The sequence below is a fragment of the Protopterus annectens genome, chromosome 1.part0 (assembly GCF_019279795.1).
Source record: "Protopterus annectens isolate FY-2018-M chromosome 1.part0, PAN1.0, whole genome shotgun sequence".
Taxonomy (NCBI): Eukaryota; Metazoa; Chordata; order Ceratodontiformes; family Protopteridae; genus Protopterus; species Protopterus annectens.
The window spans coordinates 1,200,062,075-1,200,088,487 of NC_056725.1; the positions used below are offsets into that span (position 1 = coordinate 1,200,062,075).

The 26,413-nt window shown below is 46.8% G+C and overlaps 1 protein-coding gene across 3 annotated transcripts in view; it reads right to left on the minus strand.

Annotated features, from left to right (window-relative positions):
- The window catches only part of EP400 (E1A binding protein p400), a 3,509,270-nt gene that overhangs the window by 50,457 nt on the left and 3,432,400 nt on the right, over positions 1-26,413 (minus strand). For all 3 annotated transcript variants that reach the window (XM_044065578.1, XM_044065569.1, XM_044065563.1), the window contains one exon: positions 162-239. In XM_044065578.1, the coding sequence (XP_043921513.1) occupies positions 162-239 (78 nt within the window). The remainder of the gene's footprint in view (positions 1-161; positions 240-26,413) is intronic.

Genomic DNA, 26,413 nt, shown 5'->3' on the forward strand with positions numbered 1-26,413 from the left:
ACAAAAAATTATGAATGTTTATCTTGAATAGCTGTATCACCTCACTCCAATGCCATTACTTTCACTTGAATTAAGTTCTATCGAATTTAACATTTCTTCTGGCTGTAAGAAAGCCTTTTTTTCATGTCCAATTCCATTTTTCATACATTAAAACATTTTACCTGTTGTGGAGCAGGCACCATCTGTTGGATATTTGTAACAGTAGGCTGCTGAGGGACCATCTGTGAAAGCTTTGTAAGCTTAATCAAGAAAAAAAGAAAGAAAAAAACCTTACCATTACTGACTTCTAAACTGCTTACATAACTTATGCAAATTAATTTGATTTAAACAAATTTTGTTAATTATCTAGTCCCACTGAGCCCAAGGCCCATTTCAGAGATAAACTAGACAGAGCACAAAACAAATTAAATACCAGCACACACAATTTTAGTATTACAGCATAGCTGGTTGCAGAAAAAAAAATAATTTTATGCACTTTAATTTTACAAAAAATAGCCTATCATCAAAATAATACACTAGTTCTGTGCATTACTTGCTGTGGAATTTTATGTAGCTCACTTGGACTTCAAACAAATAACAGGAGTTCAAAAAGATACAGAATAAAAATCACACTTTTCTGAATTACAGGGAAAGGTACTGTTTGATGTTGGAGGCATTTAAAATATAGAGGGACAGGTCTAGAAGGATTGGCAATAAACATCTAGTGTAGCGCATCTGCTCACAAATTAACCAATGCCTCTATCATAGGCATTCAGTTAGAAAGAATCAAAAGCAGACCAAATTAAACATCCACTGGTGGTCACAGCAGCAGGAAGGTCAAAAGGCAAATTCTGAATGAATGAAGTGTGAAAGGGAATTTAACTCCTGAAATCATGGTCCAATCAATAATGCTTGGTGAATGTGTGGATCAACAACCAATGGCTGCAAGACAAAAGTCCACAATGGATATTTTGTAGACTAAGGCAGTGGAAGCACCTAAGTCATAGGAATGGCCTGAAAGCAGTAAGCCCAATATTATGGCATAGCTGCCAGGTGACTAAAGACTACATAGTTATAAGTCCTCTTGGACAGCATTTGTTTAGCCATTTCATGTCCCTTGATACCTAGAGTAAAAGAGACAAGTAAAAGTCTTTGAATGCTTTTCAGTTAAAATACTGAAACAAAAGTGTACGACATGGGCAGGAAAATCACTCTCCCCCTCATTCTATCGCCCAGTTTTACCTTCACAATTGAAAGAAGCGATAAATGGATGAGTTCAACCACTTTCAAAAGGAAAAGTACAGCCATATGAGCACTCTTCATAAGAGTAGATGACAGAGTATAAGGACCACGGCCACATTACCATTCACAATGATTATGAATTATGCCACAGGTGGCAGTCTGCTGATCTGGCCTGAGCTCCAGAACGTGGGACATTTTGTCTGTTCCCCATCAGTAGGATGCACAGCACAACAGACAGCAGCCCATTCCACCTTTAGATTATCTATTGTTTGAGAAAGTATTCAATTAAAGTGTCAATATAATTTTAAGACAAAGCCCTTCTCAAGACAAACTAAGTTTTTTTCACAAAATGGGATAGAAAAGATGACAAAAGTAATGGAAGGCCTGTCTCTGAAAATTAGTGGAAGACAGCCTATACTGCAGCAGTGATTCTTAACATTTGTTGCTACAGTGAGTGTGCTCATACAACTGCACTACTGTGGTTCCTACAGATTACTGCTGCAATGCCACTAAAAAAAAAATAAGGATTATGAATATCAAAGTAGTGTCCTAGCCACACCGCTAGAATGGAAGACAACAAATCTTGCCCCGCTTCTTCAGTACATATCTAATTTGAAATGCCTCTAGAAAGTACAGCTGAAGTCCAGGTGGCTGCACCAGAAATGATTTGGGCTGAAACTTTCCTGAAGACTGTTGTGCTGTGTGCCTATAAATAACCATTACCAAGGCTGCTACTCAAGCACAACCAACAGAATCCTAGCCACACCTGACTGCATACCTAATGACCTCACTGCACTTTATAGCGCCTGAAGAAACTGCGTTTTAGAACTGACTTCATCTCCCCCATCATGTACTTCATTTGCCTTAAAATATTTATTCACTATCACAGGCAATGAGACTGACAATAACCCTTATCTCCAAGGAGGACAGAGTATATTCTTTCTTCATAGACGTATCCAGTATCTGTTTTCTTTCGTAATGAGAAGGGTACTTTGTATGCACCACTTTAGGTCTTCAAGCTGCATCTAATGAAATAACTGTCGGGTTAACCACAGAGTTCTTAGAGAGGTACCTGACTGCTTTCTTCTACCTTCTAGAATGTGGCAGATTTTCTGGGAGGCAGTGCCTGTGAATCAGGTTCTCGGCAAGTATTATCAAATGTACCTTCAGAAGCTTGAAATGCTGGAGGGATGCCAGTAGGCTTAGTGTCCTCAATGCATAGGAGTTCTAAGAATCCTTTACAGCTGTAAGACAACTGTTTAATCAAACCATTTAAAGTGCCCCAGCATCAGATTTAGTACTTCACTGGAAGAAAGTTCTCCTCATCTGTATCATAGCATACGGATCATAAGAGCTTAGGAACTATAAGGCAAGTGAATCTGAAAAACATGTAAACCTCGCCAAATATACCCCCCTCAAGATGCATCACTCCCCACTTCTAGGGAGAAAAAACAAGAAGTTATGTACTCACCATAACGTTTGAAGTATGTAGTCCACCTCGCCTTACATTCTTACCCCTGGGTTCGGAGCCAAACCTCAGCTCCGACTCGGCCATACTCTAGCTCAAAGTCTTCAACTGGCTCGTGGATAAGAGGTATCCCATCATGCAACAGGCCCATTCCCCAGATCTTGTTTGCTGCAAGCGCACACACACATACTGAGAAGAAGAACAACCCCAACCGAAAGGACCACTGGCGCCTAGAGACTATACCTCCAGGTCCTTAAGGAGGGGTAAGAGGGGGGGGGTTAGTAAGACTGTAAGGCGAGATGGACTACATACATCGAACATTATGGTGCGTATATAACTTCTTGATGTTATGTAGTCCAATCTCGCCTTCAGTCTTACCCCTGGGACAGCGTCCCTAGCTCCTTGACCTTGGGTGGCTCAGTGAAAAATACTCTTGAGCACTGTGGAACCAAAGGAAGATCTGCCTCTAGAGACCAGATCTAATTTGTAGTGACTAATAAAAGTATGAGGCGAAGCCCATGTTGCTGCAGCACAAATATAATCCATAGACCTCCTAGCCTGAAATACAGCAGAGGTAGCCACAGATCGTGTAGAATGAGCCTTCACTTTAAAGGGTAATTCTTTGCCATTGGAAGCATAAATAAATGAGATGGAACTGGAGATCCAGTGAGACAAGGTTACTTTAGAGACAGGAACCCCAAGTCTAGTGTCTGAAAACGAAACAAACAGTTGATCTGATTTCCTGAAATCTTTTGTCCTATGTAAATAGAAACGTAATTGTCTATGAACGTCTAGTTGATAAAACTAAAATTCTGCCTTGTTAGAAAATTCAGGAAAAAACACAGGCAGCTCAATGGATTGGTTGATATTGACAACAGAAGCAACCTTTGGAATAAAAGAAGGATTGGTTCTTAAGGAGACCGCGTCTTTGTGAAACACCAAATAAGGTGGCTTAATCAATAAAGCTTGGAGCTCAGAGACCCACCTCACTGAAGTTATGGCCACCAAAAATACTGTCTTCCATGACGAGAATTTTAGGTCACACGTAGCTGTGGGCTCAAAGGGAGCCGAGGTGAGCTTCTGTAAAACAAAACTGAGGTCCCATGGCATTACTGGATCAAAGACTGGAGGTCGGAGTAACATTGTCCCTTTCAGAAAGGCCATACAAAGCCTATGAGCCATAAGGTTGGGCTCATTAGCAACGTGAAAGGTAGAAATTGCTGCCAATTGCACTTTAATGGTTGCTGCAGCTGATCCCTAACTGAACAGTTGAGAAAAATTCTAATATTGCCGAAATAGGAGCTGTATAAGGATCAATATGTCTTTCACAGGCCCAAATGGAGAATCTCTTCCACTTACTGGAATAAATCTTCCTGGTAGGCGGCTTGTGGGAAGAAGACAGAATGTGGACCACGTCCGGGGAAAAATCATGAAACCTGACTAGGGACGGAACTGGAGCAGCCAAGCTGTCAACTTGAGGGTCGGGATGGAACTGTCCTGACATATGAGTCAGCAGATCTGGATCTGGGACCAGAATCCAGGGATCATCCATTAGATAGGGCTGAAGGAAGGGAAACCAAATCTGACAAGGCCAGTGTGGGGCAATCAGGATTATTTTGCTTCCCAAAGACTATGCTTTCTAAATGACCTTTGAAATCAGAGGAAATGGTAGAGAAGACCGGAGGGCCAATCGTGAACCAGAGCGTCCTGGGTGTCTCCCCCTCCAGGGGGGGGATAAGGGTGAAGTAGCTGCTGCATTTAGCATTGAGGGGGCTGGCAAATAGATCACAGCAAGGCTGACCCCATCTGCGGAATAACTTCTCTGCAACATATTTGTTCAAGGACCACTTCTGAGGCATTAGGATAGCTCTGCTCAGCCTGTCGGCAATCACGTTGGACTTCCCCGGTATATGCGTTGCAACTAGAAAGCGTTGGGAAGACACCGCCCACTGCCAAACTCGAAGTGCTTCTCTGCAAAGGGGGAATGATTTGGTTCCTCCCTGCCTGTTCAGATACCATATAGCTGACATGTTGTCTCAGTGGACTGCAATTGTCCCTAGAGGGAGAAAGCTCTGAAGTGCCTGCAACGCTAATAGCACTGCTCTCATCTCCAAGACATTGATATGCAAATGGGTCTCGTGATCCTGCCACGTGTTTTGGACTGTCCTGCCAAGATAATGCCCCCCCCCACCCAATCCAGGAGGCATCCGTGATAACCGCGGCAACTGAAGAAGATGGTGCAAAAGGCTTGCCCATGTTGAGATTGCTGGCCTGAAGCCACCAGCGTAGATCCTGCTTGCACGTGTCCGTAATCAGAATAAAATGGGATAGTGGAAGATACTGTAGTGACCACTGGGCGAAAAGCAGCCACTGAAGAACCCTCATGTGTAGTCTGGCAAGGGGAACTAGCATGATCGTGGCAGCCATGGTCTCCAATACCTTGGTGACCACTTTTGCCTTGACCTTCCTCAATGGTAGTAAGGCTGTTGTAGAGGCTGAATTCTCTCTTCTGGTAAGAAGGCCCTCATGAGCACTGTATCTAGTTCGGCGCCGATAAAAGTGACACGCTGCGAGGGCAACAATACAGATTTTTCCCAATTGAGAGTAATTCCTAACCTTTGGCACAGTGTAATGGTGGCATCCCTGGTCTGTAACAGTAGATGCCTGGTGCTGGCAGAAAGGAGCCAGTCGTCCAGGTACGGAAACACTTAGAATCCCTGACGTCTCAAGTGAGCCGTTACCACTGCCATGCATTTGGTGAACACCCTGGGGGTTGCAGTGAGACCACAGGGCAGGGCATGAAACTGAAAATGACTGGCTCCCAGCCGGAATGCAGATGACTTCTCGATGCCCTGTACATCTTGATATGGTAGTAAGCATCTTTGAGGTCGACGGAGCACATCCACACATCTTTCCCAAACAGAGGGAGTATTGACTGTACGGTGACCATGTGGAACTTGGGACTTTTACATGTAGGTTCAATCGACTGAGATCCAAGATAGGTCTCAGGCCCCCTGTTCTTTTCGGCACCAAAAAGAATCTGGAGTAAGTCCCTAATACTACTTGGTCTGTGGGGACAGGCTGGATGGCTCTCTTTGAAAGCAACTTTTTTATTTCTAAAGTTGCAGAATCCCTTTGACTGGGTGGAACGTCTGGAATTCTCTTGGTTGGCGGGCGAGGAGAAGAGAAAGGAATATGATAACCTCTGGAAATTATCATTAAAACCCACTCATCTTGGGTGACGTCTTGCCAGGCTTCTAGGAATAAAGAAATGCGACCCCTGACCAGCTCCAGAGACGCACAGTCGGGGCCTCCTTTCAGGAGCACTGGTAGGGAGAACCGCGAAAGGAATCACGGTCCCGCTGGTTACGCCGGCCTCTTCTGCTTCTGGGACGGCGTCTACCTGAAGTTCCACCCCCTCCCCTGCCTCTGGAGGGGGAATCACTTTGTGCATCCTGAAAAAACCTGTGCGACGTCCTGAACCACATTTTCCCACCCTTCTGGCCCTTGGGGTAAGATCTGGAAGGCATGGAAAAATTGACTACCACGGCAGACAGGGTTTTTCCTTCCTGCTCGCACCTAGTGAGTGTGTCCTTCACCTTGGTTCTGAATAACAATGAACCATCAAATGGGGTGTTGGTGAACGTAGACTTGAAGGCCTTTGCGAAGTTACACAGACTCATTCAGGAGGGTCTCCTAAGAGCGACTCTGGAACCCACTGCCCAGCTCGCTCAGTCGGCTGCTTATGAGATCAGCCTCATGGAGGAGTTGGTAAGGGAATTTATGGTAGACATCTGTGCACTGACCTTCTGTGACACGGCATCAAAAACGTTACCCTGTAGAGAATCTCCTAACTCTTTTAGGAGATCTCTCTGGAGCCTTGTAAAATGCGTCAAGTAGTTCAGCGACTGCAGAGTAAAGGCCGCTGAGGTAAACGCATGCTTCCCATACCTGTCCATGGCCTGGGACTCCGTGTTAGGCAGATGGACGGTAGACGAAGTTTCAGCAAGTTCCTTCTTGGCGGCTGCTGCCAAAACCATGGCATCTACTGGAATGCCTTTTGTCAGACATACTTATTTATTTATTTTATTTATTTATTTTATATTTGTTGACCGGGCTAGACTAGCTGGATACAAATTCATTTTCAGCAGATGCCCGGGGAGAAAAGCTCCACGCACAAATACATTAAGGCATTAAAAACTTAGAAAAAAATGACTAGCTTAAATTATACAGCATAACATGCAAAGAAAGTAAATTTTGTGAATACTGTACAGAGACATTAAGAGTAGCTTTTGGAGATAAACCTGTCTTAATTCAATAGAGGGGTTACAAATACAATCAGGCAACAGTTAAACATAGTAATTAAGCATCAACATTCATTTGAGAGAAAAAATAAAAACCACTAAGTAAGAGAAAGAAAAATAGAGACTAGGAAGGACAATAATGCAGGTAAGAAGGGGTTAGTAGTTGATAGTCAATGACTCTCAAGGTGGGGTATTTGTTATAAAGCATGAGAGGAGGGGAGGAGAAAAAGTAAAGAGTATTTTTGTCTGTGGGAGCAGACAAAACCTTATTGGGTCTCCTAGGGACCAGTTCCACAGTGTCAGGAGTTTCCCTCACCTTTCGACAGATGAGATCTTGTAACATCAAAAGGGGGAGACGCCCAAGAAGCGGAAGGTTGAGACGCGAAAGCCTTCAGGAACACATGCTCCTCATCAGAAGGGGATTTGGAGGGCCAGCCGCCTCTCTGCTTCAAGATCTCCACGATATCTGAAAAAGAGATATCTTCAGAAGATAACCTGGGAGACCCCTCTGACTCATCGAGGTCGGTGTCCGACGTGAGGGACTCATCCGGGGAGTCAACGTGTTTCCTCTTATACAATCTCTTTCTGGCGGGCTCCTCAGGCAAAAACTCTGGAAAGACGTCAGAAAGTTGGGGACCACTCATGGAGGTATCCTGAGGCCTTGGGTCTCCGCTGTCCATGGATAGAGGGATATCTGAAAAAGACACCGGTGCAGGAGGGGGCAGAGTGTCGGTGCTGTAGGATGCAGCTGACGACTTGGCCAGCATGCTCCTCATAACCTCGAAGGCTGATCCCCCCCGGCTCCGAAGGTCGACTAACCACAGAGGATACAGTAGTAGCCTTCGGTGCCGAGGAGATGAGGTCTGAAGTAGATGTCGGGTCCAAGCTCACCCGAGCCAAAGCACCGAGGAAGGCTCGGAACTGATGAAGATCGATCCGAGCCCTCCCCCTCGGGTCAGACCGGGGTACTGTGGACCCTCGACCCCGTGGACGGAATCGACGGGATTGGAGTGGAAATCGGAACCGAGAGGCCAGGCGAAGCTACTGGAACCGACCTAACGGCACCAGACATAACCGACAACTCTGGCTCCAAGGGCCGAGAAAGGCTCGGAGAAGGAACAACAAACGATGAAGGGGCCATGGTCTCTGGAGCCGACTGGGTTGGAGCCGAAATCAATTTGGCCAGCACTGATGGCTGAAGCAGTTTCTTCACCACTCTATCAACGTCCTCATCGGAAACGGACCTCGAGGACCTGGAGGATACAGTTGGAGATCTGGATCTCCCTACAGCAGGAGACTGACGTGAAGGAGAACCGGTCGAACAACTGGAGACCGGCACTGAACCAAATTATCCGTGACCGGCTCGGAAAGCCTGGTAGCCGATACAGACTTAGTCAACACACCACCTTTTGTTGGCACTGAAGCCAATGGAGCCGAAGAAGGAGAAGCTGTTCTAGCAACTTTCTCTGGCGGCTCTGAAGAAACAGACGGAGCCGGAGAGCGCTTCTTAGCAGTCTTTTTGTCCTTTTTAGCTGGAGAGGATATGGTACTGGAAGACTTAGCCAAGTCTTCCTCGAAGGAGTGTTTAAGCAGTCCTTTCAGGATGAGCTTGTTCTTCCTCTCCTATAGCATGCGGGGTCTGAAGGAATGGCAAAACAAGCAAGACTCTTGGAGGTGCATCGCTCCCAAGCAGTACAAGCACACGGAGTGCCCATCAGTGAAAGACATTTTATTGTTGCATTCAATAAACTTCTTAAAGCCCGAAGGCCTGTGTTCCTTAGAATCCTTAGACATGCTGTACAAGGAGTGTACACAAACAGACAAGATGCAAAACCACAAGTACACACAAAAACCTAACTAAACCCCGCGCGGGAAACAAGAGCCTCTAACTAAAAATGGCCTAGTAACTGACGGGAACATAAACTACAGGGAGGATTACGTCCTCTAATTTAAACGAGCCTAGACCGGGGGAAATAAAGGCAGGATAACACCCCTATCAGACGACAAAAACACTAAATAAGTTACAAGTAACAGAAGCACAACTCAAAGAGACCACACGGAAAACAATGGGGAGGACTAGGTCCTCTAACTAAAATGGGCCTAGCCCATGGGAAGAAAGGGAGTGGACGGGATACCAAAAAACGGCCAACGAAAAAGGCCACACAACCAGCCAGAGAGACACACACACACAGTAGCTATGAAAATAACTTTTTAGATCAACAAATATCCAAAACTTTAGAAAAAAGTATACTTAGCCAGAGCCAAAAGCGAGACCACGTCTGAGCATAACGAACGGCAAACGAGATCTGGGGAACGGGCCTGTTGCATGATAGGATACCTCTTAGCCACGAGCCAATTGAAGACTTTGAGCTACAGTATGGCTGAGTTGGAGCAGAGGATCAGCTCCGAACCCAGGGGTAAGAATGAAGGCGAGACTGGACTACATAACATCGTGTCTTCATAAGTCTTGAAGGAAGTAAAGCTATCATTCAGCTCAATGTGCAGGGTCACTATGTTCCAGAGGTGGGACAACCACTGGGTAATTAATATATCCGTTTAACTTGTTTTGGTTGGTTTGGTGGAGGTTTAAATCCTTAATTTGTGTATTTGCAGCCATTATAAGAGGTACAGTACAGAGACACGATTTCTAGTGTGCCAAGGATTTTTGGGCCAATAATCTTTTTCGTCAGGATCCTTTGGGGTCTTTCTAGCTGGATGATATGTCTAGTTAGGTACATAATGAAAAGGACACTGTACTCAACAATTCGTCTAATTAGAGCAAAATACAGAGGGGCAATAACAGTTGTACCAAAAATAAGGTTTTCTTAACTAATGTTGCAACATGATGGTCAAAGGTGAGGGACATGTTGACTCAGGTGCTGAGATCCCAGACTACCATGTTCATGGGGAGTGAGGTAATGGCTATGATCTAAGCTGTAGATGAGGGGCATTTCCCAAAGCTGACAGTGCTACACTTTTATGCATTTATTCTGAGTCCTTTCTCTGTACACCACTCGTTTGTAAGGACAAGATCTTGCTGAAAGACTTTTGTAATACAGGGGGAACAAATGACACCAGCTTGTAGTCATTTGGTTAGCCGTAGGTCAGAATTTGTAGTATGGAGGTCTGAAAAGTACATACGAAAAAGGAGGGGTCCTAGTACTCAGCCCTAGGGTACTCCACTGGTTACATTCATACTTTCTGAAGTGACACCTACCACCCTCAATTGTGTGTGTTATATCTTTCAACTAGACTGTAATAAGAAGTTATATACTCACCATAACGTTCCATATGAGTACCACTTCATTTGTCTGCAACCTTTGGGTCTCGGATCCGACTTCGGATCCGAGCCGGCAACTTATTTTACAGCTTATGGATCCGAGCTCCCAGCTCCTCCCCTTACCCATAATCCCCTGCCAACCCTGATTGACCTCAGATCAAGTTTGCCCTTATACCAAATTTCAGACCAAGGTGTCCCAAAAGGGACCAAGAAAGGACATACAAGAATTGACTTCTGAAGGCCAGGGGGAAGGAGGGGGGGATGATTGCAGACAAATGAAGTCACCTACTCAGATGGAACATTATGGTGAGTACATAACTTCTTAATCTGAAGTAGGGACTTCATTTGTCAACAACCTTTGGGACAGAGTCCCCAGCTACCTGAATCTTGGGCGGCCATCATGGAAGAATGTTCTGGAGCACTGCGGAGCCAAAGGATGCTCTCCCTCTGGAAATAACGTCCAGCTTATAATGGTTGATAAAGGTATGAGATGAGGCCCAAGTGGCTGCAGAGCAAATATCATCCAAAGATACTCTAGATCTAAAGGCAGCAGAAGTAGATATGGAGCGAGTAGAATGCGCCCGTACTCCCTGAGGTGCAGGCCTCCCCGAAGTTTCATAGGCCAGAAGAATACACTGTGAAATCTATCATGATAAGGTGACCTTAGAAATAGCTTTACCCAGATTGAATTTGGCAAAGGAAATGAACAACTGATCTGATTGTCTGTGACCAGCAGTCCTATGAATGTAGAAGCGCAGTTGTTTGTGCACGTCTAAGGAATGCAGCTTGTATTCCCCTTTATTCTGGTACTTGGGGAAGAAAACTGGCAGGTTAATGGACTGATTGATATTGGTTTCTGAGGCCACCTTAGGAAGAAAGGAAGGATTGGTCCTGAGGTACACTCTATCCTGATGAAAAATCAAGTAGGGAGGTTTTGCACAAAGGGCCTGAAGTTCGGAAACTCTCTTCGCTGAAGTGATGGCGACAAGGAATGCCGCTTTCCAGGAAAGATATTTAAGTTCGGCCGAGGCAGCTGGTTCAAAGGGAGGGGAAGTCAAGGCTTGAAGGACTAATGATAGATCCCAAAGGGGTACAGCTTCCTTGATGGGAGGCCTGAGCAGGAAGGTACCCTTGAGGAAGGTTTTACATAATTTTGCAGTCATCAAGGGGCCTGACTCGTGTCCCACATGGTAATGAGAGATGGCTGCTAGTTGAACCTTGACCGTAGAACAGCTAGCTCCCCGTTGAAAAAGTCCGGTGAGGAAATCCAAAACGGACGGCAACGAAGCCGTGAAGGGATCAATGTTATGGTGTTCCGCCCAGATGGAGAAACGCTTCCATTTACTGCGATAGACTTTTCTAGTGGAAGGTTTATGTGCTGCCACCAAGATGGCTTTAACTGGTGAGGAGATGCCGGGAGTCCTGACTAAGAGTGGAATTGGAGCAGCCAAGCTGTCAGCTTCAGGTTGTCCAGATTCGGGGTCAGTAGGCCCGAGGGATGGGATATTAGATCCGGAATGGGATCCAGAATCCAGGGAGGATTCACCAGATGAGACCACAGGTAAGGGAACCAAGTTTGACGAGGCCAGAATGGGGCAAAGAGGATCATTCTGCTCCCCAACCAAGAGGCTTTCTGTATTAGTTTCAGCATCAGGGGTAGAGGAGGATAGGCATAAAGTAGACTGGGAGGCCAAGCATGCACTAGAGCGTCTCTCGGGGCTTCCCCGAGGGGGGGAATCAGAGCGAAGAAGCTGGAGCATTTCGTGTTTGAGGGAGTGGCAAAAAGATCGCAGCAGGGTTGCCCCCATTCGGCAAAAATCCACTTCACTACCTGGGAATTGAGAGACCACTCGTAAGGGGAAAGAATAGTGCGGCTGAGCTTGTCCGCCAGAATGCTGGACCGTCCCAGAATGTGCATTGCGATAAGGAAGCGGTTGGTGGAGATCGCCCATTCCCACACCCTCATGGCCTCTCGACAGAGAGGGTAGGACCTGGTTCCCCCCTGTTTGTTGATGTACCAGACAACTGACGTGTTGTCCGTCTGTATCGCAATAGTTCCTATGGGGAGAAGGTTCTGAAGTGCTTGCAACGCCAACAGCACCGCCCTCATCTCCAGAATGTTGATATGCAAGGAGGTCTTTGTGTCGTTCCACGTGCCTTGGACCGGTCTGCCTGAGCAATGCCCCCCCCCACCTGAGGCGAGAGGCGTCCGTGGTCACCCTGGCGAGGGGAGGCGGCGTGCAGAAGGGTCATCCTGTATGAAGGTCCGGGGACTGGAGCCACCGTAAGAGGGCCCTCCTGCAAGCCCTGCTGAGTGAGATAGGATGGCTGAGGGGGAGAAACTGAAAAGACCATTGGACTAGAAGGGTCCACTGTAGCACCCTCATATTCAGACGAGCGTATGGAAGAAGAGTTATTGCTGCTGCCATGGAGCCTAGAGCCCTCAGGACCAATTCTGTCGGTGGGGCTTTTAATTGGAGGATGGCCCGCACATGAAGTCTCAGGTTTTGAACTCGCTCCGAAGTGAGGAACGCTCGCAGACTTCTGGTATCTATTTTGGCCCCTATGAAATCTATCACTTGTGTTGGAGCAAGGGAGGATTTATCCAGGTTGATCGTAATGCCTAGATGGGGAGCTAGGCGGAGAAGGTGATTTCTGGCTGCGCAGAGTAGATGCCTTGTTGAGGCGGACAGGAGCCAGTCGTCCAAGTACGGGAAGACCTGCATTCCCTGGAGTCTCAGGTGGGCCGCTATCACTGCTAACACTTTGGTAAACACCCAGGGGGCTGTGGTGAGACCAAAGGGAAGGACCCTGAACTGATAGTGACTGGCTCCCAGTCGGAAGCGGAGAAAAGTACAGTTTTGTACCTACCATAAATGTAGATGTTCGAGTGTTCATACAGCTGCAGTCATAACAGATGGGTTATCCTGCCGTCAGGCGGGTCCTCGGTCGGCTGAATTCCAAAGTCTAGGTCCGGCGTCGGTTGTCGTCGCTTCCTCCCTGACGTCAGTGCGGCAGGGGTATAAAAGAGGCAGCCAACGCCATTTTCTTCAGTTTTTCTTGCCCCAGATGTCAGGTGCCCCCAGAAGGAAGGCAAACAATGTTGATAAATCAAAAACAGTAGTTGCAAGCAAATGCACCATAAAAGAATACCCCAAAAGGTTATATGAAAAAGGGTTTGTCATAAAGCCTGTCCTAAGAGGGGTTGGAGGGAGGGAAACCAGGACTGCAGCTGTATGAGCACTCGAACATCTACATTTATGGTAGGTACAAAACTGTACTATGTTCATCGTGCATACAGCTGCAGTCATAACAGATGGGTAGAATCCCAAAGCTAAGTAAGGGTGGTAGGCACTAAGTGGAACTCGGAGGGGCTAGGATGCCCTGCAGGACTGCTGTGGCAAAGCCCGCTCTAGATTTAGAGTATAGTGGGAGGTGATAGTGCTTGGAGAAAGTGTGCACTGAACTCCAGGTGGCTGCTTCCAAAATATCCTTGGTAGGGAACCCCCTGAGGAAGGCTGCAGAAGTATCTGTGGCTCTGGTGGAGTGGGATCTGATGCATGCAGGCACAGTTTTTCCATGAAATGAGTAACAAAAGCGTATGCAGTGGGCTATCCATTTTGAAATTGTCTGTTTGGAAATAGCCTTTCCTTGAGCACCTGCAGCATAGGACACAAAGAGTTGCTCAGATTTCCTGAATGGCTTTGTCCTGTCCAAATAATAACGAAGTTGTCTGTGAATGACCAAGGAATGTAGTAGTCTTTCCCCTTTGTTTTGTGGATTAGGATAAAAGGTAGGTAAGTGGATAGTCTGATTCAAAGCTACACTGGATACTACCTTTGGCATAAAGGTAGGGTTGGTTCGTAAGGAAACTCTGTCCTGATGGAAAATGATGAATGGTTGCACAGCCATGAGGGCCTGTAGCTCCGAAACCCTGCGAGCTGCGGTGATAGCCAGAAGAAAGGCTGTTTTCCATGACAAGTACTGTAACTCTGATGAAGAAGCTGGCTCGAAGGGAGGAAGGGTCAGCTTTTCCAATACGAAGTTGAGGTCCCAAGCAGGGACTGGTAGTTTCCTTGGGGGTTTTATATTCTTTACCCCTCTGAGGAACTGCCTTAAGAGAGGATGAGAGAATAAAGGAGGATCTGTGTTGTATTGTGCAGAAATGGCTGAAGCGTGGATCTTGATGGAGGAGAAGGAAAGTCCATTGTTTAACATCTCAGCTAGGTACTGTAAAATCTGAGGTATATTTATTACCCAAGGATTCTGTCCCTTCTTTTGATTCCAGGCACAAAATCGCTTCCATTTGGCGGAGTACGCCTTTCTGGTAGAAGGTCTTCTGGCCTCCAAGATGACATCCTGTACCTCCTTGGAGAGGAGAAACTGTTGGGAAATCAAGGAATTCTCCATGCAGCTAGATTTAGAGTTTTGAGATGGCTGTGAAGAGTTTTGTAGTTGTGCTGGGACAACAGAAGAGGGACTAGAGGTAGGATCCATGGTGGGGAATGTGTCAGGCTCTTCAGGAGCGGATACCAGTGTTGCCTTGGCCAGTCTGGAGCAATGAGAATCATTTTCGGCCTCTCTGCTCTGGCTTTTAATAGAACTTTGGGCAGCAGAGGAAGAGGCGGGAAGGCATAGACTGTCAATGTTGTCCAATTGAAGGAAAGTGCGTCCACTTTCCAGGCCTGTGGATGATAGGTCCGTGAACAAAATTTTTTCAACTGGCAATTTCTGTGGGTAGCAAAGAGATCTATGTCTGGCTGTCCCCATGCCTGAGTTAACGTTGTGAAAATTTGAGGATGCAACTTCCATTCATGTGGATCTGTCATATTTCTGCTTAGGTTGTCTGCCAGTGTGTTTTCCTTCCCTGGCAGGAATTGTGTCTGTAGTTGAATTTTCAATTCCAGTGCTGTGTTCCATAGGGTCATGGCTTGCCTGCACAGAGGGTATGAATGAGTTCCCCCGTTTGTTTATGAACCACATCACTGTGGTGTTGTCCGTCCTTATCAATAGCTGGCCTGGATGCAGTAGATTTTTGAAGGTCATAATAGCCTTTTGCACGGCTAGCATTTCCTTTTGGTTGATGTGAAGGAGCTTCTCTTTTCGTGCCCATTTTCCCTGAATGCACTGATCTGTCATATGTGCTCCCCAGGCGTAGTCTGAGGCGTCTGTTGTGATGATTTGAGTTGCTTGAGGTACACAGAAAGGAAGACCTGTGTTTCTTTGGCAAGCTTGAGCCCACCGCATAAATTCCTTTTGAAGGCATGGAATGAGTGGTATTAATTGCTTCCAAGCTCTGGCTGTGTTGAGACCATAAGTTTTTTAGGTACCATTGAAGTTTCCTCATATGCAGCTTTGCACATGGGATTAGTAGGATGCAAGATGTCATGAATCCCAGAGCCTGCAGGACTTTCCTTGCAGTTAGCCTGGTGTAAGTTGCCATTTTTCTGAAGTATTGAGACAGTTGCCCTTGCTTGTCTGGCGTGAGGTAGGCCATCTGGGTGGTTGTATCCAAGCTGGCACCCAGGAAAATTATTTGTTGAGAGGGTATTAGTTTTGATTTCTTTTTGTTGACTGTGTATCCCAGGAAGTTCAACAGTTTTATTATACACGCCATGTGCTGCAGTAGTATGTCCTTGCTGTCCGCTTGGATCAGGCAGTCGTCCAGATATGGGTAGATTTGTATCCCTTGAAGTCTGCAGAAGGCGATTACTGATGCCAGGCATTTCGTAAACACTCTGGGCGCAGTAGATAAGCCAAAGGGCAATGCAGAGAATTGGTAATGGGTTGAACCTGCAAGAAATCTGAGGTATCTTCTGCAATCTTGTCTGATAGGGACATGCAGGTATGCCTCCTTGAGGTCCAATGTTACCAGCCAAGACTCCTTGCTCAGCATGGGAAGAAGCTGCTGTAATGTGAGCATCTTGAATTTTGGCACCTGTAGATATGTGTTTAGGATGGATAGGTCTAAGATAGGTCTTCAATCTTTGTCTTTCCTTGGTACCAGGACTAGTCTGGAATAAAACCCTTGACCTTGTTCATTTGCAGGTACCTCTTGAATTGCTTTCATGTCCATGAGAGCTGAGATTTGTTTTTGTGCCTCTGCCCTTTGATTTTGTGGCAGGTTTGGCATGCCTCTCATTTTTGGAAGGGTGTGAAAGTGGAACCTGTATCCTCTGTCTATAATGTCCAGAATCCATTTGTCTTTTGTAACAATATGCCAATTTTTTGAGAATAATGTCAGTTTTCCGCCCAAAGGTGCTGCCATTAAAGCTCTGCTTGGCAGGTGTAGGGGGAAGTCATTGTGTCTGTTTTCTAAAAGACTGTGATCTGTCTTCTCCACCTCTTGGGGTTGGTGCTTGCCACTGTCTGGCTCTGAAAGATCCTTGAGGTTGCCCTCTACTCCTTGGATGCCTGTATCTGCCCCTTTGAGGTCTGTCCGTGGCTGGAAAGGACCAATTTTTTGAAGGCCAGTTTCTGCTGAAACGTGGAGGCTGTACCTGCAGGAAATCTTTCACTGTTTGCATTGATTTCGCTTTTTCCTCCATTTTCTTTAGCACCTCCTCTGCTTTAACACCAAACAATACATCTTTTTGAAGAGGTGCATCTAATAATTTAGCTTTGACATGATCTGGTAAGGTTTGCTCTTTGAGCCAAGCATGCCTACGTATAACAGACCCCGTAACAGCAGCTCTACATGAGGCCTCTAAAGCATCAAAACCACACTGCAAGGTATGTTTACCCACTTGCTCTGCACCATGCAACAAATCCTGCAACTCTTTTAAATCTGGTTGTTCTGGTTGTGTCATCTTGCTTTTCAGCTGAGATATCAAAAACTGTTGATACTTTAACATATGGAACTGACAGTTTAATGCCCTCATGGTTAAAGTGGCTGAGGTGTACATCTTTTTCCCCCACCTTTCTAAAGATCTGGAATCTCTCTCTGAAGGTAATGGGTTTTTAGCAGTAGAGGCCTTAATTCCCTTGGGACCCTGTGAAATAGTTTCTGGGTCAGCAGTATGGCTTTTATATAGGAACTGGTGAGAATCAGGAACCCGGTAATACCTGTCTGGTTTAACAGGAGCTGGAGGCAAAGAATCAGGATTAAGGCTGGCTTCTGTGTACACATCATCCAATATATCTAAAACAGGAGGGATAGCCAGGGGCCTATGCTGGGCGAGCAGAAGAAATTCCCTGAGCCTTTTCTTGGAATCTGAGTAATCTTGGCCCTCCCAGTGAAAGTGTTCCCTCAATGTATGCAGGGTTTCCCCAAAAAAGAAGTCCTCAGGGGGGGAGACCGAGGGAATAGACTCCTCTGCATCAGAGTCTTCGAATGGAGAATAGGCACAATCCTGGTCCTCAGATAGTTCTGAGGTAATAGAAGCTTGATCTGAGGAAGGGTAGTCTTCCTCTAATCTGGGCCTTTTGTCAGAGGGGGGTTGAGAACAACTGATAAGAGTAATCAAATCCTCAGCCATTTTAAGCATCTGTTTTTTAGGCATGGTGCCTTGAGAGGGTGTCTGAGGAACCTGTTTTTTGGTTTTCATGGCTGTTTTAGATTTAGTGAAGGCTTTAATAGAGAAGGAGGAAGGCCTGAAGACCCATTGAGAAATGGCAGGCCTGTCTAAATTCTGAGTTTCCCCGCCAGGAGTGGCGTCGGTATCTGTAGTAGGAATGGTGGCCGAGGAGCCTGTGACCTCGGGTACTGAGGACACCGGTAATGCATTGTCATCGGTACTCAGGGGCTGCGTAGGCGCCTCGCTGAGTACCAGAGAACTGGTAGTCGGCCTTAGCGTGGTATCAGTAGGTGGTGCGGACCTCGTATGTCAGTCCTTATCTTTGTGTTTTTTGCTCAAAACTGGAGTCGGAGTATCCGACGACATAATATAATTTAATTTTTTGCCAAAAAAGTGAAGGGCGAACTCCACCCGACGCTTAATAGTGCGTTTGTTGAATCTAGCACAAAAACGGCAGGCCGAGACGTCGTGGTCTGGGCCTAAGCAAGGTATACAGTAAGAGTGGAAATCCTTATGCTGTATTTGCTTCCCACATGAAATGCAATTATTAACTTTGTCTGACATCGGTCTGAGGCAAGAAAAGTTTCACCAACGGGGTACTTAGCTTTCAAGAAGACTTCGGCTGAAATACTTTCGTAAATCTCAGGAGCTGGCCGACCGGCACTTGCGAACTGCTTCTGCTTTGGGCACCGCACGGCAAGAAAGACTGGGGAAAATGGCGTCGGCTGCCTCTTTTATACCCCTGCCGCACTGACGTCAGGGAGGAAGCGACGACAACCGACGCCGGACCTAGACTTTGGAATTCGGCCGACCAAGGACCCGCCTGACAGCAGGATAACCCATCTGTTATGACTGCCGCTGTATGCACGATGAACATCCTCCTGGATCGTCTGTCCAATAAAATGTGGTAGTACGCATCCTTGAGGTCTACTGCCACCTCCAGACGCTCTCCCGCAAGAGGGGGAGAATGGATTGAAGGGTGACCATCCGGAATCTTTGTTTGGTTACTGACAGGTTCAAGAGTGAAAGGTCGAGAATCGGTCTCAAGTCCCCCGTCTTTTCTGGCAAAAACCCTAATCCGAGTTGATCTGGGGGGACGGGCTGGATGGCTCTTTTTTCTAGCAGCTGCTGAATTTTTGCAGCTGCCACCTCCCTCTGATCGGGTGGTACATCGGGGGAGGTTTTTGAGTCTGGGGACATGGTGCAGTGGAATTTTGTAACCTCTGGATATGATACGAAGCACCCAGCAATCTGACGTAATGGACTCCCAAGTCGCCAGGTGCTTCGAGAAGCGCCCCCCAACTGCCTCCAGAGTGGAGCAGTCGGGCAACCCCTCAGGGCTGCTGCGTGGGCCGATCAGAGGTGGTTTCTCTGGACCCAAAATTTCTCGGGGCCCCTCTGCGTCTAGGGTGGCATCCTCCCTGTCCTCCTCTGCCACGGAAGGACTGGTTGTCTGGAGCAGGATGGGAATGTTGCGATTTCCGGAACCACATCTTCTTCTGTCCCCTTTGGTTCTTGGAGAAGGACCTCCGGGGAGCAGAGAAGCGGACTCCGACGGCAGACAACGTCTTCCCGTCCTTTTCGCTCTGGACAAGTGTCTCGAGAACTGTCTTGCCAAACAAGGCAGAACCATCAAAGGGGGCATTCGCAAAGGACCCCTTGAAGGGCTCCGCGAAGTCACAATGTCGGAGCCAGGCCTGACGTCTCATGACAATACCCACTCCGCTGGCTCGAGCGGTTCCCTCTGTGGCGTGGAACAAAAGCCGCATAGAGGTATTTGAAACGGATCTTAGAGTGGCCATACAAGTGGAGTACAACTGCTTGTCCTCTGCCGACATGGACTCTGGGGGGGAAGCAGCGTATTCTTTGATAAGATCTCGCTGCATCCTGATGACATGTGCCATGTAGTTCAGGGACCTTACTGAGAAGGTCGCTGAACTAAATACCCGCTTCCCGAGGCGATCCATCGAGCGGGACTCCTTGCTTGGTGGATGAACTGAGGGGCTCTCCTGAGCTAATTCCCTCTTCATGGCTGCCGCCATCAACATGGCATCTACGGGGGGACCCTTGCTCCAATGGGACCGGTCTGCAGGGGGACTCAAAATTCGATCCGGGCGTTTGAGGACTGGCTCCACAGTGTCCGGCTCCTTCCACGCCCTGGTGGTGATAAGGTCCACCAGGGGGTCGGCCGGAGGGGACACCCAAGAGGTAGACGGGCCTGCTTCGAATGCCTCCAGGAACACAGACTCATCAAAGGAAGCCTTGGGGGCAAACCCCCCCCCCCGATCCAGATCATTTCCATGATGTCAACAAAGGAGACATCCTCGGGGGGTGACCTTGGGGAGCCTTCCCCTTCATCCAAGTCCGGGTCCTCTGTTAAGGACTCGGGGGAGTCCACATGTCTCCTCTTACACTTATGCTTGCGAGGCACTTCCTTGGGGGGACTGTCCGAGGAGGTCTCACCAGCAATATCCTGTTCCAGTGGAACAACCTGGGACATCGAAGCAGACTGCCCCTGTGGCCGGGTGATGGAAGCCTGGCCCAGCAGAGAGGGAGTGCAGGGTGGAGCCGATGCAAGGACCGGGGGTCCGGATGCTCTCAACAGAGCCCTCTCCACTACATCGAAGGCCGAGGGGGAGCCTCTCTCCCTGGAATCCGAAAGCCGGCTCCCACTCGGATCCGATGAAGGGATCGGAACTGGCGCCGAGGCCACCGGATCCGAAGGACCCGTGTGGTCCGACCTGGACGGAGCCGAAGGCACACTGAATCCCTCGGATCCGAAGCTCGGCCCACAGCTCCGAGAGGTCGGATCCGATGAAGGACCCGACAGACTCAAGGGCAGGATCGGATCCGAAGTACCCAGTACTGTCGGCGCAAACCCACCCCGGCTCCAACGCTGCCCGGTTCAGAGCACTCCGAACCCGGGAAGCGGGTCGGAGAAGGAGCTATCGGGGGAAAAAAAAGGTGTCAAGCTCCCCCCCGAAGTGGGGGGGGGGCAAGAGCACTCTCATCTGCAGCTGGGCCTGGATGAACCTTCTCATCATCCGGTCCAAGTCTGCATCAGAAAGACTATAAGTAGATCTCGATGAGGCCACCGAGGCGGGCAGGGAATGCTGCCTCGATGACCTCGATGGAGATCGGGTCTCCTCCTCCTCGGGTCCCGGGGAAAAGCAAGGGGATCAGATCCGAGGAGGAGATGACCTGGAAGCCGTGGAGGGAGAAGCCCGCTTAGCTGGGGGGGCCGAAGCAGAGGCCTCGGCCTGCCGCTTGTGGTGCTTCTCCCTCCTTTTCTCCCTCCTGGCCTCCATTTCCTCCGGCGTCTTAGTGGGAGTTTGAGTCCCAGCCGGGGGAAGGGGGGCAGGAGTGGCTACCACCAAGGGCTGAGGGGGAGCCACGGGAGTACCGGAGGCCGAAGCTGAATCCGGGGGCAAAAGTCCCGCCAAAACCAACTTCGATCTCCACTCTTTCAGTGCCCTGGGGTTGAACGCTGCGCAGATGTAACACCCTGAGGACAGGTGTTCAACCCAAGGCACCGAACACACCGAGTGTGGCCATCCACCGGTGAAAGCTTATGGCCACACTCGGTGCACTTGGAAAAGATGGGCTTTGGGGCCTCCGACATTTTTTCAAAGAAAAAATAACTACACAAACACACCAGGCCCAAAAAACACAAGCAACACACACACACTCTACGAACCAGCGAGGGGAGGAAATACACTAAAAATGAATAAAATTAAGAAAAGGGAATCCTAAACGCACACACTATTTAACAAATCAAAGATTTTCTGTATTACAAAGTTTTTTTCTCAAAACTTATCTGAAAGTCGCCAGGAGCTCTGAAATCCAGCTGTCTCTTCTAAGAGCGGCAAACTAGATCTGGGGTCAATCAGGGTTGGCAGGGGATTATGGGTAAGGGGAGGAGCTAGGAGCTCGGATCCATAAGCTGTAAAATAAGTTGCCGGCTCGGATCCGAAGTCGGATCCAAGACCCAAAGGTTGCTGACAAATGAAGTCCCTACTTCAGATTCCATGTTACCATGCAAGAGTCTACCTTTAATTATTTTAGCTCGTTTCCAATGCCAGCATGGGGTACAGTGTCAAAGGCCTTGTGATTTCTGGACTGAGAGGCTAGCATTTACTGCCCCTGTAATCTTCTCAAAGAAGTTTACCAAGCTGGACATTTACTGTCCCACAGAAAACTAAACTGTTGTAGATTCACTTGTTACAGGTTATCATAGTTTAAGATGTCAGATACCTTGTGTTCCATTGGCCTTGCAAATCAGGCTCAGAAGACTGATGGGCCTGTAATTCAGAGGTCTGTAGTTCAGACCACTTTGAACAGGAGCTACAGCTGTTTACTAAACCTCAGGGACATATAAATTACCAATTAAACTCATGTAGAAGTTGTTGTTGGATCTTTCGGCTTTTTCCCGGTTAGGGGTCGCCACAGCGGAACTCCGGTCTGCTAATGATTCGCAGTAGATTTTTACGTACCGACTTGCCAGGCCTGACGCACAACCTTCAACGAAGGTACGTCCATTTACGCATGTCTCCACACAGAAGACGCTTTAGCTGAGAATCACACCAGGCAGCATCTTACTGTGAAGCGACAACGCTACCGCAGCACCACCACCGCAGCACTAAACTCATGTATGTTTTATGTTTTATTATCAGTCACGCTCGTTACTAGTATTGCTGTCTTATTACTCATGCATAAATCAACCTTTTTAAGGCCAGTTTTTATTTTTGGAATAAATGTGTGTACTTCTAAACTCATGTAGAAGTACACACATTTATTCCAAAAAAACTGGCCTTAAAAAGGTTGATTTATGCATGAGTAATAAGATAGCAATACTAGTAACGAGCGTGACCGATAATAAAACATAAAACATTAACTTAAACAACCTTACACAAAGTTATGTCTCTCATGCCTTATTTTTCTTACTGCTAACACTACTGTAGCAGTAGTGATCCACACAGCCCTGTGCCATTTGTTAAACTGCATTATAGAGTCAGTAACTCATGAAAGTCTTTGAAACAAAAGCCTCAACACTTTGATGCTTTAATGAGCGTCATACATTACTAAATCTTCACACAGTAAGTTTAGCATATGGGGTTGGGATTTCTATTGGTGCAGTACTGCTTCATGTAACTGTCTACAATAGTTTTGCAGCACAACACTAATTAAAGCAGCACTCAGTGGAAAAAACTTAATATTTCATGTTTAATGAATGCAAAACTACTGTACACAGTAGCTTTTAAATATAGGATTGTATTGGTAATGATCCTTCCAAATTGTTAAACTTCATACAACTAACTGAAGAGTCAATAAGGCATGAAAGTAATTAAAATGAAGTTTTACATTTGTTTCACTTCATACTTTATACTTCGAGTACTTTTATTTAATTTAACACCGTATGTTTTAGTGACCGACATGTTTTTCTACTTCTCACCACCTCTAAACCCAGACTTACATGTGGGTCAAAGTACAGTTGTGTACACTCACCATAAATGTAGATAGGTTTTTCCAGCTGAAGGATAGAGCATCCACTTTCCAGTTTGAGTGTATCCACTGTTGCAGTCATTACATTTGGGGTTATCTGCTTCGAGTAGCCCTCAGTCGGCCTGATTAACAAAGTCTTGTGTCCTGCGTCGGTTGTTGCCCCTTCTTCCATGATGTCAGGTCATCAGGGGTATAAAACATGCAGCCGATGCCATAACATCAGTTTTTCTTGCCCCAGATGTCAGGTGCCCCCAAAAGGTACAGTTGTGTACACTTACCATAAATGTAGATGTTCGAGTGTATTCACTGTTGCAGTCATTACATTTACGGTAATCTGCTAGCAGGTTGCCCTCAGTTGGCCTGATTAACAAAGTCTTGGGTCCCGCATCGGTTGCTGTCACTTCTTCCATGACATCAGGTCGTCAGGGGCATAAAACATGCAGCCAACGCCATTACATCAGTTTTTCTTGCCCCAGATGTCAGGTGCCCCCCAAATGGGGAGCAAAATATATAAACTATATATATATATATATATATATATATATATGTGTGTGTGTGTGTGTGTAGAATGAAAAACACAAAACATATACCTCCAAACAAAAGCAAATACACCAAAAAGGCTTTTAAAGTTAGTAACAGAAATGAAAGGTATAGTTAGAGAAAAAACAGGGGGCTGAAGGGAGGGTAACCAGGACTGCAATGTCCTTACATTTATGGTAAGTGTACACAACTGTACTATGTTCTTCGTGTTTCACTGTTGCAGTCATTACATTTGGGTAGAATCACAAAGCTATGGTTGGGAGAATGGATTTATACAGCATTAGGAGCAGCTATAAGGCCCTGCAGGACAGCAGTGGCAAAGCCTGCTCTGGATTTAAAGGAGAGAGGTAAATGGTAATGTTTGGTGAATGCATGAACTCAGCTACAGGTAGCAGCTTCTAGAATGTCTCTGGTAGGAACCCCTCTGAGAAAGGCTGCATTAGTAGATGCAGCCCTGGTGGAATGAGATCCGATCCCCTTGGAGACAGGTTTACCATGGGGCATATAGCAGAAACGAATACAATGGCTTATCCATTTGGAAATAGTCTGCTTTGAAATAGCCTTTCCCTCTGCCCCTGCAGAAAATGTCACCGGTAATTGTTCAGATTTTCTTAGAGATTTTGTCCTGTTTAAGTAGAATCTTAGTTGTCTGTGTACATCCAATGAATGCAGAATCCACTCACCCTTGTTCTGTGGATTTGGAAAGAAAGTTGGCAGATGAATGGTCTGATTAAGGGCCACACTAGATACCACTTTAGGCATAAAGGGTGGATAGGTCCTGACAGTCACCCTGTCCGTGTAAAAAATAGTAAAAGGCTCCACTGCCATAAGAGCCTGTAGTTCTGAAATCCTTCTAGCTGAAGTGACTGCTAAAAGAAAAGCTGTTTTCCAAGAGAGAAATTTTAGGTCTGCAGTAGCAGCTGGCTCAAAAGGAGGTAGAGTGAGTTTTTCCAAAACAAAATTGATGTCCCATGCAGGAGTTGGTGCTCTCCTGGGAGGTCTTACATTTTTGGCCCCTCTGAGGTACTGCTTTAGCACAGGAAGAGAAAACAGGGGAGGCTCTGTGTTGTAATGAGCTGAAATGGCAGAAGCATGGATTTTTATGGAAGAAAAAGATAGGCCCTTGTGAAGCATCTCAGTTAAGTATTGCAGAATCTGAGGAACGGCTGTGCTTATTCCCTGCGCTTGGTTCCAGGCACAGAATATTTTCCATTTGTCAGCATAAAATTTTCTAGTACTAGGCCTTCTAGCCTCCAAAATGACATCCATCACAGCTTTGCTGAGAGATGTAACTGGTGAAATTAGTTGATTAGCCATGCTGCAAGATTCAGAGTTTGGAGCTGAGTGTGCAGAATTTGATAGTTCTGCTGAGATAGTAGGTAAGGTGTCTGAGGCAGGTACCACAGAGGAAGGTGCGACATATTGCATAGGAGCGGGTACCAGTGTTGGCGAGGCCAGTTTGGAGCAATCAGAATCATTTTTGGCTTTTCCTGTCTGACTTTTAGTAAGACCTTGGAGAGCGGAAGCAGAGAGGGAAAGGCATAGACTGATAGGTTTTTCCAGCTGAAGGATAAAGCATCCACTTTCCAAGCTATTTTGTGATGAATTCTTGTGCAGAACTTGTCCAACTGATAGTTTTGGGGTGAGGCAAAAAGATCTATGTCTGGGCTCCCCCATTTGCGTGTCAACCTGCTGAAGACTTGTGGATCCAGTTTCAATTTGTGTAGGTCCATAAGATTTCTGCTTAGTTCGTCTGCCAGAGTATTTTGCTTTCCTGGAAGGAATTGAGCTTGTAGATGAATTTGATAAGTCAAGGCCACGTTCCACAATGCCATGGCTAGTCTGCAAACGGGGTAGGAATGGGTACCCCCCTGCTTGTTTATGTACCACATGACTGTGGTGTTGTCTGTCTTTATCAGTAGTTGTCCTGGATGAAGACAGTCCTTGAAGGCTGTCAGAGCATTCTGTACAGCTAGTATCTCTTTCTTACTGATATGTAGGTGCATTTGATTTGGGCTCCATTGGCCATGAATGCATCTCCCTGCCAGATGCGCCCCCAAGCATAATCTGATGTGTCTGTAGTCAGGATATGGGTGGCAGGGGGTGGAATGAATGAGAGTCCCTTGTTTTGGTGGCAGGCCTCTGCCCACCATAGGAACTCTAGCTGCAGGCAAGGAATGATAAGAATAAGAAGTTATGTACTCACCATAACGTTCCATCTGAGTAGGTATCTTCATTTGTCTGCAACCTTTGGGATACGGATCCGATCTCGGATCCGAGCCAGCAACTTCTACCACAGGATAGATCCGAGCTCCTAGCTCCTCCCTTTACCCATAATCCCCTGCCTACCCTGACTGACCTCAGATCAAGTGTGCCCCACAGCACAGCTGATAAAAGTGTCCCAAAGGGAACAGATGCTAAGAACCTCAAGAATGATCATTTTGGTCAGGGGGAAGGGGGGGTGATGGTTGCAGACAAATGAAGATACCTACTCAGATGGAACGTTATGGTGAGTACATAACTTCTTAATCTGAAGTAAGAACTTCATTTGTCAGCAACCTTTGGGACAGAGTCCCCAGCT